Here is a 17,711-nt window from a genome sequence, read left to right on the forward strand (position 1 = left end):
AAATGGCAACTATTGTTAATGTTCACTTGAGAATGTAACTTTAAAAAAAGTTCTGGAATTTACATATGAAAGAACTGAAAGCAACATGATCATTCTAAAAGGTGAGAGACTTAACAAACAAACCAAGTCTTTTTTTCAAAGTATCGTTTCAGTTGCAGCACACTATAAACTTTCGCTATAAATTCTGTCTTACGATCTTATACTCCACAACCACCTGATGAAAGAGCAGCACTCCAATAGCTCGTGCTTCCACATAAACCTGTCGGACTATAATCTAGTGTTGTGTGATTTTTAACTTGGTACACCCCAGTCCGACACCGGCACCGCCAAATCATGCCTCCAATCAGTACTCCTGTCCTGGGAGTGTTTGATGAGGATCAGTGTAGAGACAGCTTTACTCTGTACCTAACCTGTGTTGTCCCTGTCCTGGGAGTATTTGATGGGGACAGCATAGGGGGAGCTGTACTTTCAATCTAAAATAGTAGAGGAAGTACTTACTCACCAGAGAACAGCACTGTCCCCTGACCCTTGGGAGAGGCCAGGACTAACTGTTCAAAGAGCATGATCTGACCTCCGGCCTTCAGGATCCAGTGTCAAGCTCCATCGGTGATGCAAACAATGCAGACCTTGAGCACATGTTCAATACTTGTGGAACTGTTTCTGAAGAAAGGAGAGGATGGAAGAATATTGGTGGAGAAAAAATGAGCAAAACCAACTTAAAAGCAAAGCAAAATTGTGAGCCCAGTTGGAACATACAGCTGAAGTATTGAACAACAACTCTCATCTATATAACATGTTTAATTGTGAAATGTTGTGATAATGTGTTATCAGAGAACACTTCCTTAATATGAAGCTACATAAGGATGTATTAGGGCAGGTGGTCAAAAGCTTGGTTGAAGAAGTAGGTTCTAAAAAGTGCTGTAAAAGAGAGAAAGAAAATGGAGTAGTTTAGAGACTGAATTTCAGAGCTCAGGTCCCAGGCCGCTGAAGGCATATTTGCGAATGGTGAAATAATCAAAATTGGGGATGTGTGAGATGCCAACATTGGAGGAGTACAGAGATTTTGGAGGGTTGTAGGACTGGAGGAGGTTACAGAGGCATTGGGGGATGAGGCTACCAAGTGATTTGAAGATGAAGATTTTAAAATTGAGGTATCAGTGGTCTAGGTGTCAAAACAGGTCAGTAAATATAGAGATGAAGGGTGAACTGGACTTGATGAGAGTTAGGATCCAAGCAGCTTAAATGAGTTCACATTTATGGAATGGCAAATGGGAAGCCAGGGATACTGATATTGTCCAATCCAGAGCTAACCAGGCATTGTAATTTCTCTGGTTCCTTCATGGCTTTATTCTGTATCTCATATTGGACAGTAGGTAACCATCTTAAAATAGGACCAGAATTTTCTATCTCTTAGCTAGGAAGCTCTTTCAATAGCCAGCCTGTCATTTTCTGACTGAGGAAATAATATCCAGCCACATGAATATTTTTTAAAGAGTGGGCTATTAATATTACAGTTTTGACACAGCCTCAGTCTATACTGTCAACCTTTCAAAGACAAATAACAGTGCAGAGAATTTGTAAAATTACCAAAATGTTAGTACTGTCATGACCATAGGTCCAGAACCCCAACGTACTCTAAGCATCTTGAGTTTATAAATCCAAAATGTATTTTTTAAAAGTGTTAATACAGGCAAAAATGGTTGTAGAATTAAATTGAGTGGTTGTGTGGAGAAAAAGAGACCCACAGAACATCAAAACTCAAGATATGAAAGTAACTCAAAATAATAACCCTCAAAAGGTGAAAGAGGCAAATCAAAACAGACTGCACTGTGACCTCTTGTGACTACAAAGGTAACAAGGGATTGATAACCCTATGCGGATTATGTCCCAAACTGTAGACACGTTTTGTGGTTTACCCTTTGAAGAATACACAGAGACAGGGATTAATAACTGGATGATGCTAGTGAATGTTCTCGGAATTGAAGAATTATCCCCTAGTCTCCCCTATGTGGCAGGTAAATGAACCCTCTCACTCTGAGTGCTAGCAGCCAGCTAATTAGTAAGCCAGACAAACGGAAACCAGACAACTAAAGGATTCTCTCTTGCTCTGAAAGGTGGAGTTCAGTTATAGTTGAAAGTAATCAAAATAACAGAATCTCAACCAATCTGAAAAACTAAGAATCTTGAAATTGACTGTTCAGTTACCAAGATACTAGTGACCTCTGCTGTAATGGCCGTAATGTTCAACTGTCCGCTCTTCACAAACAATTTGTATATTGTTCTCTAAACTTGTATCTTTTTGGGCTTGCCTGTTATTTCTAATCTATTTGCACGTGTGTTGTGTTACTAATTCTTCTTCTGTTTAGTAATTAATTAATTGGTTTACTCAAGAAAATCTGGTTAAATTGGCTGCTTTTAAAATGTAAGTTAATTTAAGGTATGCACAAGAGAAGGAATCTATGCATTTAAATTAACCTCATTGTACCAAATGATGGAACAGATGAATAAAGAAAGCGAGCCAGTTCATCCCTCCTTTCCCAGGAGCTTAACAATCTGGTGTACTCCATCTAGAATCATAATAAATTGGAGAACCTTGCTCGGGATCTGAGCATAACAACAGGAGTGAATCAGAAGAGCAGAAGTAAGAGGTGGGGAGATGTGGCAAAGATGGTGCCTCTTTTGTGAAATGTCTCCCCTTGAGATAAAAGAGAGTTTGGACCAGAAAACAATAAGGAGTTGCCTTTCCCTGTCGTGGGTATGTTCTGTAAACTTAAGGGTCAAGTTACTTGTACTGAAGTTGATGGTTATGAGGGTCTGTCTTTATTCTCTGCCCTACAAGTTTAGAAAGGGAGCGTGGAATTGACCACTGGTGGAGAAAATAGATCTTTGTATTTCTAACTTAATTAGTAACATCTGTCAATTTAGAGGGAGGGATCTACTATTAGTGTGTGCTCTGTTGGTGTTTCATGGTGTGCGCTGGTGTTTTATTTACAGGACATGCTGATGGTTGGCAGTCTAGATCACCACCATGTTTTACGGCTCCTTGGAATCTGCCCTGGGGAACCACTCCAGATAGTCACACAGCTCCTGCCACTTGGCTCTCTGCTTGAATATCTCCACAAAAACAAGGGTAACATCCAATCTCAGCTGCTTCTCAACTGGTGTGTTCAAATTGCCAAGGTAAGCGAGACTTCAAATTAATGGTTTACACAAAAATCCCATGATTAGCAAAGGAGGAGCATAATAGAATCTGTATATCCTTGGTGAACATCAATTGCGTGGTGGTGAACTTTGATAATGATGGACGCATGGGCTAATGATTAAACACCAGCTGCTTATGTCTCTATTAAACCAATTGAACTTTTACAACAGGGTATGAGATATCTGGAGGAGAAGAAGATGGTACATCGGAACCTGGCCGCCAGAAACGTACTGGTAAAATCTCCCAGCCATGTTCAAATCACAGACTTTGGCATCACCAATCTCTTGGCATTAGATGAGAAGAAGTATTTCTTCGACGAAGTGAAGGTTAGTCATCTGTCGGTTACGTGTTTAATTTCTGATAGAAAATAGTAAGTTATTCCTTCATCACTTCTTTTTGTTCAAAAGTTATTTTTGCTACGCCAGTGTTGTGATGCAGGGAAAATGTTTTCCTTGATTTATTATTGATATCTAAAAACAAAATTCTTCTTATGTCGTTCTTGTAATTGTGAACACTCTCTAATAGCTTGCTGAGTGTACTGAATGAGTAACTTAGGTTGGGAAAGTCCCAGGTTTTGGTCCCAGTTTCTGCAAAGTTGGTTGTAGGTAGGACTGGACTGTGTTTTATGTCACCTACAATCAAGTGACACTAAATTTCACAACATAATTATAGTTCAGGAAGGCCATTCAGCCCATCTTAATACATCAATCCATGATAGTTCAAATCTACCCAGAAGGAAAGTTCATGTAAATAATGGGCACTTGGTGATCAAGGAATTTTACACCAAAATGACACAGTGCTTCAGGGGATGGGAGAAAATTGGAAAAATAAGATGAGATAATAAGTAGATGTGGAGTTTGTTCTTCTGGAAGAGCTATCTAAATAAAGAACAGTATCAGGAGGGCCTTGTAAGCCTGTTCTCCCATTCAACAAGATCACAGCTGACTTACCTCAGTATAGGAAAGGTGCAACTATCTCCATTTCCAGTGATTCCTTCAGAGTACAAAACACTATTGATCTCAGTCTTGACTGTATTCTGTGTCCTGTCATTTACAAACAGGAAGCTTGAATTGTTTATCCTCTCACCATCAAAGATTGATCTCACTACTCTAACTTCAGCAGACATATAGAAAAATGGATTTTTTTAAAAAGCATCTGCATGAGTATGGCACCTTGTTCTGGATGGTGTGTGCCATTTTGTAACTGATGTTGCGCAAATAGTATTGAGTGAAGAGCAGATTGTTCACTACCTTTCAACTGAGCTTTAAATCAAGGTCCTGTCAGCCTGTTCCATTGGATCACATGGACGTTGAAGATCCCATGCCATTATTCAGTGAAGACCAGTGAACACCCCAAATATCCTGGCCAACATGATTCTTTCATCAAACACCACCAAAGATTGATTTCACAGGTCATTTATGCCATTGTTCTTGTCAGACCTTGCTGTGCGCAAATTAGCTGCTCCATTTTATCTACAGAGCAACAGTGACTGCATTTCAAATTACTTCTTTGCAGATCTGAGAGACGTGCTCATGCGCTATTTAAATGCAAGGCTTTCTTTTAGTTCTGAACGTGCTGCAGTTCTCCAGTGCCCATTTCCTAATGGGTTCTGGGGTTTGATCTACTATACATGTCTAAATGCTGTCTGTAAAGAGTGATATTTCCAAACAAACCCATTTCATTAATTTAGAAGAGAATTTCACTGCAAACAATTTGTAAATTGAGGAACAATTTTTTGCACAATCTGGAGCTGCTGAGTCCGCTTTTGCGCAAAATGAGCTTTGCTGAGACACATTTCGAGTAAACCCAATAATGGTGGCTAACATTAAATTTGCATTCTATTTAAGTATACTAACTTGATATTGTAAATCAATTTTTCACTAAAAGATACTTTATATCATTAAAACTGGCTCTGAAATCCCACAAGCAGAATCAGAGATACATATTTTGTCATCAGGTTAAGGGTACTAGCACAGAGGTAGCTGATGTGAACTACAAAAGCGCAAAATGCATATTCAGCAGACCACTGAATCAGATGTATACATGTTTTTAATCACCAAAATTGAGTTGCTACTTTATTTTAGGTCTGAACTGTTCTAAGCAATATCAAGAGTCAAAACGTAGTGTGATCTGGTTCACATAACAATCACTGAGATCAGAGGCAACAGTGTCAATTTATGACCATCAAGCTGATACTAGATCTGAAACCTTCCAATATTTTTATGGTCTAGAGAAATCCATTGCGAGTATCAAATTTTTGGTATTTGTGATCAGGATTTTCTTTTAAGCAACATTATCTTGTTACAAGACAAAATACCAGGTGACTTGCTTGTGATTAAACTCAGATTTGTTTTATATATAGTTTTTTTTAAAAAAAGCTCCTTCATGGAGGAGCTTCAAGTGCTGGGAGTGCACAGCAGGAATTTGGGATTCCGCACGATTCACAGCGTCCATGATTTTCTGCCAATTTTATTTGATTAAAATCTCAGGAAACATGAATGAGACATGCATCCAAATTCCTGACATGTGCTCCAGGCATGTGAATCTCTGCACATGGAGCCACAAAGGCAAAATTTTGCCCTATTTTTTGAAAATTTCCCAAGCTGTTGTGCTTTGTTGTTGAGTATGTCTGTCTGTTGCCTGCTGTAGATGCCCATTAAATGGATGGCACTAGAGAGCATTCACTTTAGAAGATACACCCACCAAAGTGATGTGTGGAGTTACGGTGAGTCATATACTTATGGAAGCATTATTTTGTACTAAAAAAGCTGAAGTGCTGCAGTTTTAAACCAAATATTTTCAATAGCTTGTACTTCTGATCCAAAATACAACTTAACAACTGTGGTAATACAAGAATTGTATTGGTATCTGGGTCAGGGGAGATATTTGTCTGTTGTTGGAGATGCTGAAGTTAGATTCTGGGAACAGCAGTAAAAACCCAATTATTTCATTAGAATTTCTTCATTTTGTAGCTCATGACAGGAGCTACAATGGAAATGTGGTTTACCTAGACTTTAGTAAAGTTGATAGTGAAGTGTTCCATGGAAAACAAGTTGAGATCAAACCATGGCTGGCCTATGGGAGACAAACAGGCTTGTATAAATAACAAGTTTTGTGTATGGTGTGACAGCTGAGGTTGTGAGAGGGCCGGTTTTGGGATTGGTAGTTTCAATGTTTCCATACATCTCAGAAAGTGTGTTGGTAGCTTCACCTCAGTTTATGGATGAACAGCAGAATAGTAAGGGTGGTTAATATCTGAAAAGGGGAGACAATTCACATGTGAACTCAGTCTGTTTGCTAATTATTGGCCTACTGCTGCAATCAGGAAGTGTGAACTTGTGCACTTATGAATATAAATTAATGCATGGAAGCTAGGAGTAATGGGCAAATGCTAACAAGGATGAATCAAGAAAGGGATCTGGGAGTCATCCATGATAAATTCTTCAAGCTATCAAGTTGGTGTCTGACCACTGTCAAGGAAGCAAATGGCACATTGGGTTGGATAACAGGAGGAATGGCGTTTATGTTGCCATTGTGCTCTGTCAGTGAGAGGGAGCATTCCCAACTTAATTACTTAGTGTAGTACCAGGTGATGTGATTGGCTATCCAGTACAGCTTGGAAAATTGCCAGATGCCAGCCTAACATGGTGACATATCTGGTTGTTGTGCTGGAAAAGCACAGCAGGTCAGGCAACATCCGAGGAACAGGAAAATCGACATTTCGGGCAAAAGCACTTCATCAGAAATAGATTCCTGATGAAGGGCTTTTTCCCAAAACATTGATTTTCCTGCTCCTCGGATGCTGCCTCACCTGCTGTGCTTTTCCAGCACCACTCTGATCTAGACTCTGGTTTCCAGCATCTGCAGTCCTCGTTTTTACATATCTGGTTGTTGTGTCTTTTATACTTGACGTTGAGATTCTCAAATGGTTTCTTGCTAATATCAGTATTCAGGAATAGAAACCAGGTGTTTCCCATGCATATGTACTGAGAAGATCTGGAACTGCAGTTATCTGGAGCATTCTTGTTCACTTTCTGGAATTTAACCAGACAAGTACAGGCAAGAGGCCAGGAAGAGGTCAACGACTCATATTGGACAAGATATGTGGATGAAGAGGTATAAGGCTGGGAATTGCCATTAAATAAAATGCCTGGGTTGTTGGAGTATTACTGATTAGTACTTTAGTGAGTATTGTTTAGGACTTGCCATTAGCTTCCTCAAGTACATGACAGAGGAGGTCATGGATAAATTATGCAGCAGGGTCCAACAACTTTATTTCATTCACCACGAGCCCGAAAGCAACAACAAGCAACAACATAATGGGCTATTCTTATTCGATCAGACTGCTGGCTTTCCCAGAGAATGCAGGGTCATCAGTGCTCCCAGTCTCATCATTCAGCTCTCTCGGCCATTATGGTGCGCTTTTTAAGAAAAGAAAATCCTACCACTTCATAATGTGCAACATAGTCATGCAGATCCATCCTACTTTCCTGAGATATTGTCCTGTCCCTTCATTCAACTTGAAGGGGAAAGAGCAAAAGAAGGATGGTTCTTGGATCACAGCATTATACCATCTCAATACAAAAGCAAAAATTGGCACAAAAGTTCCTATGATGCCATCAGAATCATCTTTGGAAAAATCACAAGGATCTTAAAGCAGGGCTTCACAGGCTTTGACTGATATGTGACTTTGCAGTACTGTCCTCTCCTACCTGGGGTTTTATGAACAAGTGTTGGTTGATGATCTGTTCCTTTACTTAAGCCTGCAAAAAGAACTTGCTCTGCAGATTGAAGAATAATATGGTAAAGGCATAGAACAGCACAAGTGGAAGCACGCAAGTGACAATAAATTTGATACTAACCCGTCAATACAGCAAGTAAAGTTTGTTGTTTTGACATTAATTTGAAATTTAAAATTGGAGGTGTAGTGGAGAGCGAAGAGGGTTACCTCAGATTACAACAGGATCTGGACCAGATGGGCCAATGGGCTGAGAAGTGGCAGATGGAGTTTAATTCAGATAAATGCGAGGTGCTGCATTTTGGGAAAGCAAATCCTAGCAGGACTTATACACTTAATGGTAAGGTCCTGGGGAGTGTTGCTGAACAAAGAGACCTTGGAGTGCAGGTTCATAGCTCCTTGAAAGTGGAGTCGCAGGTAGATAGGACAATGAAGAAGGCATTTGGTATGCTTTCCTTTATTGGTCAGAGTATTGAGGACAGGAATTGGGAGGTCATGTTGCAGCTGTACAGGATATTGGTTAGGCCACTGTTGGAATATTGCGTGCAATTCTGGTTTCCTTCCTATTGGAAAGATGTTGTGAAACTTGAAAGGGTTCAGAAAAGATTTACAAGGATGTTGCCAGGGTTGGAGGATCTGAGCTACAGGGAGAGGCTGAACAGGCTGGGGCTGTTTTCCCTGGAGGGTCAGAGGCTGAGGGGTGACCTTATAGAGGTTTACAAAATTATGAGGGGCATGGATAGGATAAATAGACAAAGTCTTTTCCCTGGGGTGGGGGAGTCCAGGACTAGAGGGCATAGATTTAGGGTGAGAGGGGAAAGATATAAAAGAGACCTAAGGGGCAACATTTTCACACAGAGGGTGGTACGTGTATGGAATGAGCTGCCAGAGGATGTGGTGGAGGCTGGTACAATTGAAACATTTAAGAGGCATTTGGATGGGTATATGAATAGGAAGGGTTTGGAGGGTTATGGGCCAGGTTCTGGCAGGTGGGACTAGATTGGGTCGGGATATCTGGTCGTCATGGATGGGTTGGACCGAAGGGCCTGTTTCCATGCTGTACATCTCTATGACTCTGTGACTCTAATTTAGGATGGATTCAAGTGTGTGTAATTTCTTCAAGTTGAGGTCTGTGTTTGAAATGTAATTATGCCTAAACCACCTCCTTTAACATTGTCCTTCACAGTTCCTCATATATTCCATCTTTTGTTGGGTTTTTGTCATCATTTTAAAGAAATTGCAAATAAATGTATAAGCACAATGTTCCAATCCATTGTTGTGCATTTATTTCATCACTGTGTAATGGGTGAATGTGATTGACCATTGTGCTTTCACTTTGTTTCTGAAGTGGTTGAATCAAATACTCCTAATGATTCCTTACAGAAGATGTAAGTCTGCTGATTGACTATACGTGTCTTATGACTTTCTTGTGCTATATCCCAAGACGGCCCTGTATCTGATTCTACCAAGCCTAGTTCTGTTGTGACTGACTTGTCCAGCCTGCTTTCTGACGCCTGTACTGTCCAATATGATTAATTAGCTGGATGTTGCCCTCAGATTGAGACCTTGTTGCCGTCCTTTAGAATCCATGCAGCTCCGCTTCAGCTTGCTAAAAAATGGTGATGATATCGTGAGGTGTTGGCTTGCTCGGCTATACCGGCTGCGGCTGTCATCTCATTGTCTCAGGAATATATACAAGTGAACAAAAACATCACAATGCAGCTTGCAATAATCATTTTTAAGGACATCTTTCAGTGAAATATGATGCTACTGCAGTTGAGTGTGTGACAGTTGCTCAGTAGAACATTGCAGGACATGAGTATTATGGTGTTGGCAATGAACTGGTGAATTAAATCCACGTTTGCATCTCCCACTCCCTCGATACCACCCCTTCCCCAAACAAGTAATTCCAAGGTAGCCTCATCGGAAACTGTCAAAGGCTTAAGTTGCTTAAAACCACCAAGTGGGCATGGGTGTGCTCTCTCTTGTTAAAGGTTTTCCTGTCCTGCAAGGAGATCAATACGAAAGATAGTAATAGCACGTGGTTATGAAAAGAACACAAAACAGTGATACAGGGCAGTTGGGGGGCACACCACATGCTACAAATTGCTGATATGTGAAATATCATTAAGAATTGTTGCCTTGCATATAGGTCCCTTTATGAAGTCCTAATTGTAAATGTAACATACATCCTCAGTGTTCCTATTCAAAGCGTTTCTTGAAGTGAAATGTTTTATTATGATGGAAAAGTACTAAAACAATCAAATCCAGTTACTTAGCATCTTCCAATATTCAAGCATAAGACTGTTAGCAGTGTCGACATCTTGTGCTTGGGCCTGGTCCCGATCATGTATTTTGATGATTTGCTGTAGTGCATTTCTTGTGTTCTGACATCCTTTTGCCGGTCTCTTTCCAGTTCATGTGGGATTCAATTGCTGCACTGACATTTTCTTCCACCTTTCATCATGTCTGTGATACTGAGGACAAATGGGGCAAATGACCATCAGTCCTATTCAATTCCTCCTCTCCTTGCCTTTCCATTTGGGTTTCCTAATTGGAAAAGCTGGCTTTTCTTTGTGGCCCTCAATGTCTCAACAATATTGCTCTGTTGACAGCTGTCCTGATCTCTCTATGGCTATCCCACTGTTTGAATAGCTTCTAATTGGAGTTTACGGTCAGTTAGTGGTGATTATTGCTTCTTCTGTAACATTGGCTGACCCATTGTGCAAGCATTAAGGCACATGTTTTAGTGCATCTATCAAAAAAAGGGAGCTTCCAGTAAAGCAACTTTCTTTGAAACTCTCAAAAGCATGAAGTAATTCTTAAATTAACCCTTCAATTGCATCAACAGCAACTTCTAATGTTTCAATTACAAGTCAAAAATATTTCCTGATTGACCTGTTCAAAGATGTTATGACACATCTCTGAAGCAAGCGGGACTTGAACCCAGGCCTCCTGGCTCAGAGGTAGAGACATTATCACTATGCTACAAAGGCCCTAATCAACAGTAATTTCTAAGCTTGAATATCAGCTTTGTGCACATTCCTCTGGACACAACCTTGAGCTCCATTGCCTACACCTTTGCAACAATTAGGATGTTACTAATGTTTTTAAAAGATCCATCTTTTAGATGATTTTTGGCACTGAGTTCCCAACTTTGAACTATTATGTGCTCTTCACAGGCGTCACTGTTTGGGAGTTGATGACATTTGGTAATAAACCATATGAAGGAATTGCCGTTCGTGAAATCCCTGGTCTCTTGGAGAAAGGCGAACGCCTGCCGCAGCCTCAGATCTGTACCGTTGATGTCTACATGGTCATGGTGAAATGTAAGTATATGATTAAAAATAGTTTCAAAAGCAACTTGGGAAGACAGATTACGGAACATTACGGTGTATATACTGCCAGAGAGTGAAGGCTAGAAAATTGGATATGAATAAGAGACAACCCTTTTACAGTGCAGTGGCACTTAGATAGTTCGATTCCCACTGAACTCCCTGTTGCTGATATAATGCAATGAAGAATTCAGATACTTTTGGAATATGATACAATTTGTTCAAAAGTTTAAAAAAAACTGAAACTGAGTAATTTTAATCCAAATTACTCATCTGCTTCCAGATTTAAGATTCCAGGTGTCAGACTAGATATCAGGAACCCCGCATTATTCCTGATGTCCAGCCTCGCCAAGGTATAACTGATGGGAACTATGTCAAAATGACTTGCTTCTACTCAGCAATCATTTTCACAAACCCATCCAAATATGGGTGGATATTTTCAACATCAGCCATTAATTCCTACAAAATCACAGAAGTGGCAAAAAATTCTAATTCTCTCTGTCAGGTTTCCTGTTATCCTCCATCCAGAATCTCTCCAAAATTGGTAGTGAAAAGTAAAGGATATGGAATTAAGTATTTCTCACATCCCAAAAGCAAGGAAGGCAAGTTTAAACGATCCAGTCTCAGAACCAACAAACACCATGTTGGAAGAAACAGAATTGAAATCAATTCATTTTTATTCAAAAATGATATTGTAATGGAGTGGAGAGAATAAAGTGAATGGATGTTTTTTTAAAAAGGGAAGATGCCATGGAATACAATGTTACATTGTCATGCTTATGATATGAGACTATATCAGAGTGTTTTGAGCCAAAGCTTTTAAATTGTGAAATATGTTGAGGTTGCAAAGAGAACATCATAGTTGAATCTTAAACAAATAATATATTCATTTGGCTAAACCTGTTCAGTTGAAAAGACATTCACATTGAAACAACAAAATGAAATTTTCCTGAACAAGTTATGAAATTGGCTTCAGCAGAAGCTGTTATATTCCATGTGGGTTGAAATTGGAGACAGAAGAAAAGGTTTACCATGATAATGTGAAATATATGTTTGCAGTTATTAAGGCAGCAAAATCGCTCTACTATATTGTTTAAGTAGTTATTCTTTATAAGCTGAGACAGTTAGTCACAGCTTATAAAGAGGCTTCACAGGAGGCTCCAATAGCACTGATGATGTTCCCGAGCCAGGGAACGAAACGTTTGCAGCAAAAACTTCCAGCTCGGCGAACAGAACCACAACAACAGTTAGTCTATACAACACTTTTCAGTGGATTTTGTAACAAGATACGCACGACAATAAATGAATCAAATATGGCAGACTAGCTCATTATAAAGAGAGTCGTGACCCACCCATTCTCACATTACCAGCTATGATGGAAAACTTAACATGGATTTAGACAGAGGTCTTTAAGCCTAAATAAAACTTCACCCTGCCTCATTAAAACACTGCTTCTAAGTGTTGTTTGTCCTGCTTTCTCCTTGGACCCACTATTTCAGACATTTACATTTCAAATTGTTCCTTATTTAGTCACAAGGAAGAATTGATTTTCTGGGGTCTGCTTTTCTCTCTGTTTCAATTTCAATAAACAAGCAGACTAAACATGTTTTTAATAATTTTTCTCAATCAGGCTGGATGATCGACGAAGACAGTCGCCCAACGTTCAAAGAGCTTGGCGCAGAATTTTCCCGGATGGCTCGCGATCCGGCTCGATACTTAGTTATTGAGGTTTGTTCCTGTTAAGTCTCTTGAGAATGTTGGAACAAAGTCCAGAACATTCAAAAACTAAATTAGTACTGTACTTGAGGAATTCTGAAAACAGCATTACTTCATAGAGTCCCATTGAATGTACAGCAATCTGTGTTTATGTTCCAGTCGAGCCTCCCACCTGCAGTCTTCATTTATCATTATAATCATATACTCCCTTCTCCCTCATACATATCTAGCTTCCCCTTAAATGCATCTACACTATTTGCTTCATCCACTCCTTGTGGTGGTGAAATCTAACGACTCTTTTAATAGAGAGAGTGAATTCTGAATTTCTGATGGCCTCTCAATTTGCTCTCCCCCACACATGGAAACAGTCTCCCTGTGGTTACTCTGTCAAAAACTTTTATAATTTTAAAGATATTCTATTAAGGTGCTCCTCAGTCTTTTCTATTCAAGAGAAAAGAAACCCATTCTTTTTGTTACGTCATTTGATTTTGATCAATCAATGTGTAAATCCTAGAATGATGTTTTAGCAGGTTTCCCAATTTCCATTGATTTCCAAGTCTACCTTTATGCGGGCTGAAGACAGTTAGTTTGTGCTGGATTGTCTCCTATTGGTATACTATTATAGAGTCATAGAGATGTACAGCACAGAAACAGACCCTTCAGTCCAACCTGTCCAAGCCGACCAGCTATCCCAACCCAATCTAGTTCCACTTGCCAGCACCCGGCCCATATCCCTCCAAACCCTTCCTATTCATACACTCATCCAAATGCCTTTTAAATGTTGCAATTGGACCAGCCTCCACCACTTCCTCTGGCAGCTCAGTCCGTACCCGTACCACCCTCTGTGTGAAAAGGTTGCCCCTTAGGTCTCTTTTATATCTTTCCCCTCTCACCCTAAACCTATGCCCTCTAGTTCTGAACTCCCCCACCTCAGGGAAAAGACTTCGTCTATTTTATCCTAATCATACCCCTCATAATTTTGTAAACCTCTATGAGGTCACCCCTCAGCCTCCGACACTCCAGGGAAAACAGCCCCAGCCTATTCAACCTCTCCCTTTAGCTCAAATCCTCCAACCCTGGCAACATCCTTGTAAATCTTTTCTGAACCCTTTCATGTTTCACAACATCTTTCCGATAGGAGACCAGAATTGCACGCAATATTCCAACAGTGGTCTAACCAATGTTCTGCACAGCCGCAATATGATCGCTCAACCCCTGTACTCAATACTCTGACCTATAAAGGAAAGCATACCAAACGCCTCCTTCACTTTCCTATCTACCTGCGACTCCACTTTCAAGGAGCTATGAACCTGCACTCCAAAGTCTCTTTGTTCAGCAAGACTCCCTAGGACCTTACCATTAAGTGTATAAGTCCTGCTAGGATTTGCTTTTCCAAAATGCAGCACCTCGCATTTATCTAAATTAAACTCCATCTACCACTTCTTAGCCCATTGGCCCATCTGGTCCAGATCCTGTTGTAATCTGAGGTAACCTTCTTCGCTGTCCACTACACCTCCAATTTTGCTGTCATCTGCAAACTTACTAACTATACCATTATATTGCTTGTATTCTGATGATTTAACAGTGCTTTTAATTATTTGACCCTATACCCCTTCTATTACTAACTCATCAGCTGTTTTCTGAAACTTCCTGTATCCTTCCTCAGGGTGATGACCGGGCCAGCAATACACATGTTGGTGATCAGAGGATTCTGCGTGAATACGAGGAAGACCTGATGGATTATGATGACCTTGATGAAGATTTGATGGCAACCATGATGGATAACCCAACATCTACAGGATTCAGACTAAGAATTGAATCCAACAGGGTATGAAATTAGCTAACAAAGGCAAAGAATTTGTGATGAGAGCAATTATTTTGGGCAATTGTTCCTCTTCTTTCACCTATGCTAAACATTGGTGTCACAAAACAGCTTAAACTGAGCATTTGCTGTAGCTTGAATCTCTGTCTGTCATTCAGACAATCTCATTTGAGATGACTTTTCTTGGTTCAAAGTCAAACCAGTTGGTGGAAAACCAAAATACATTTCCTACGAGTTGACTGTAACACAAAGGAAGTGTGGCACTGGAAAGGAAGTGTGGAAAACACTCCCACACTTTGTTTTATCATTTTGATTTCAGGAAACCAGCTTCTGTCAGTTAATTCCTGACATTTATGTCAATTACACTAGCAGCAGAGTCAAAGGCCCACTGAAAACTTCAGTATATTGCTGATACTGGATATAGGAGTTAGATCTAGCAGCATAAATACAGGGAGCTAGCTTGGAAACACTTAAGTGCCAGAAGTGCCAGAATCAAAACTAAATTAGCAGCAATATAAAGTCATAAAGTAAACTTGAGAATAAATCACTCTTTGCTGGTCTTTTCCATCAACTAACTACAAACTACAGAACTGGAATCTCGATCTCTCCTGTTACATTTCAGTATCATGATGAGAAAGAAACAGGAAATTCCTGAATGGTTCAATGGGTAACTGAACTACCTGATACAGATCGCAAGATCCTAGATTTGAAACCCCAATTGGACGGTCTCAGCTGGGGTAGCAGTAGGAGCTAAAATTGGGAGAGAAAAAAAAATCAGCCAGGGTTTCTGCTCCTTGTCAGTATCTAATGACTCCTTGCTCTAAATGTATTGTGTGAATATTGTGTGACATTATGTTTAGCTGTGCTGGGTTTTCCTTTTTTTCCTTTCCTAGGCCAATTAACGAAAGACTATTAACAATCTTGGCCAGCATATGAAGAACTGGCCACTTGAGAGGATTGCCCAATGGCAGTGGATCTGTACCATAGCAAGAATTGGTGCCTTCAGTATTGATAGCTATTTGGCTATTTCAAAACTGAACTGGTTGTGATCCTATTGGGTGAATTGTGTACAAATCCTTGACAAATTGATCAGAAATATCTTTCTTTGCAATTTTTTTCTTTGCTAATTAATTGAAATTTAAAGTTCATATTCTAATATCCCAAGAGCTGAATGTTGGTTCATGACTGACTGCACATAGCTCCTGTTAACAGTACCATTTCAAATTTACTTTCCATTTCTCTTTGCAGAGTAACAGTTTGCCAGCAGGGTACATGCCAATGAATGGGATTGGTCCAAGTGGCTCTCGACAGGTAGGCATAGAAAGATGTTTATTCAGAGTTTCCGATGAACAGTGCCAAAAATATATCTTGTTTTCACAAGAAAACCAGTAAAAATGACAGCTCTTAAAAACAGTTAAGATTTTGCAGAATATTCTTCATTTTAGTATTTTTATAAGTAGGTCTGGATGCTCATTTGAGCTTGAATTATTTGAATCTTTCGTAAAATAATTGTATTCATTAACTAGTGTACTAGATTTTTTTGACTGCAAACACTAAGCAGTCATCTATTTGCAGTTGTCTATTTTTTTCAAGTAAATTCTATTTTTCTGTACTTCCTGGTGATTCTAGCAAAAAATGAAAACAATGTACTGTTGAAAGAATTATTGACTTGAATGAAGGCACAAAATCAAACCATTATAAGACTGTAAAAGATGGGATTACGAATAGGCTCATGAGTCTACTTTGCCATTTAATGAAATCATTGTTGATCTGATAATCCGCAAATCTAATTTCCTGCCTCATCCCCATAACCCCAATTCCGTTACTGATCAACAGTCTATCTCAGCCTTGAATACACTTAACGAACCAACCACAACAGTCAAGAATTCTACAGATTCATAGAATCCTCCACTGTCTTAAAAGACCTTTTACTCCGAGATTATACCATCAGTTCTCAACTCTCCCACAAGGACAAAGAATCTCCTCACATCTATAACAGTCCATTTGTTTTCCTTATTACCTGATGAACTTGGATGGTAATTTTGTGATTCATGCAAGAGGACTCCCCAAATCCCTCTATGCTGCAGCTTTCTGCAGTCTTTCCCAATTTAAATAACATTTAGCTCTTCTGTTCTTCTTGTCACAGTGCATAACTTCTCATTTTCCCACATCATATTCTACCTGCTAAGTTTTCGCTCACTCACTTAACTTGTCTATATCCCTTTCTAGAATCTGTATTGTTGTCACCACTTGCCTTCCCATCTATTTTAGTGTCAGCCGCAGTCTTTGCAATAGTACATTCACTTCTGACATCCAAGTCATTAATATATATTATAACTAACTGTGCCCCCAGCACTGACCCCTGTGACACACCACTAATTATAGGTTGCCATCCTCCTTATCTGTCCACTATTACTTAGCCAATCCATACTACCCCCAACAGCATGGGCTCTTATCTTATTAAATAGCTTTATGTGCAGCACCTTATCAAATATCTTTTGAAAATTCAAATATGTTACATCTACTGGTTACCATTTATATATCCTGCTCAAAGAACTCCAATAAGTTTGATGGTGATGATTTTCCCTTCATGAAGCCATGTTAATGCTGCTTGATTATGTTATGTTTTTCTAAATGCTGGACTGTTACATCCTTTACAGTAAACTCTAACATTTTCCCTATGTCAAACTTTCTCAATGACAGAGTCCACTGTCCCTTGATAATTCCTCTGTTTATTTGACTGAATCTGCTTTCCCTTCCCTGGGAGCAGAATCATAAAGCTCATATGTTGTTGGGTATACAATGCTGTTCTAGAGTATAGATGAAGAAGGGAGTTGGGTGCACTTCTACAGCTTTAGATGCAGACTAGGTTGCATGCATAGTGTTCCAAGAAAGTGC

At 39.6% G+C, this 17,711-nt stretch overlaps 1 protein-coding gene across 2 annotated transcripts in view; it reads left to right on the plus strand.

Annotated features, from left to right (window-relative positions):
* The window catches only part of LOC132805819 (receptor tyrosine-protein kinase erbB-4-like), a 172,141-nt gene that overhangs the window by 149,411 nt on the left and 5,019 nt on the right, over window positions 1–17,711 (plus strand). For both annotated transcript variants that reach the window (XM_060821106.1, XM_060821108.1), the window contains exons 20-26: window positions 2,995–3,180; window positions 3,373–3,528; window positions 5,852–5,927; window positions 11,123–11,269; window positions 12,906–13,003; window positions 14,658–14,819; window positions 16,062–16,124. In XM_060821106.1, coding sequence (XP_060677089.1) covers window positions 2,995–3,180; window positions 3,373–3,528; window positions 5,852–5,927; window positions 11,123–11,269; window positions 12,906–13,003; window positions 14,658–14,819; window positions 16,062–16,124 — 888 coding nt within the window. The remainder of the gene's footprint in view (window positions 1–2,994; window positions 3,181–3,372; window positions 3,529–5,851; window positions 5,928–11,122; window positions 11,270–12,905; window positions 13,004–14,657; window positions 14,820–16,061; window positions 16,125–17,711) is intronic.

This window comes from Hemiscyllium ocellatum, chromosome X (assembly GCF_020745735.1).
Source record: "Hemiscyllium ocellatum isolate sHemOce1 chromosome X, sHemOce1.pat.X.cur, whole genome shotgun sequence".
NCBI classification, from domain to species: Eukaryota; Metazoa; Chordata; class Chondrichthyes; order Orectolobiformes; family Hemiscylliidae; genus Hemiscyllium; species Hemiscyllium ocellatum.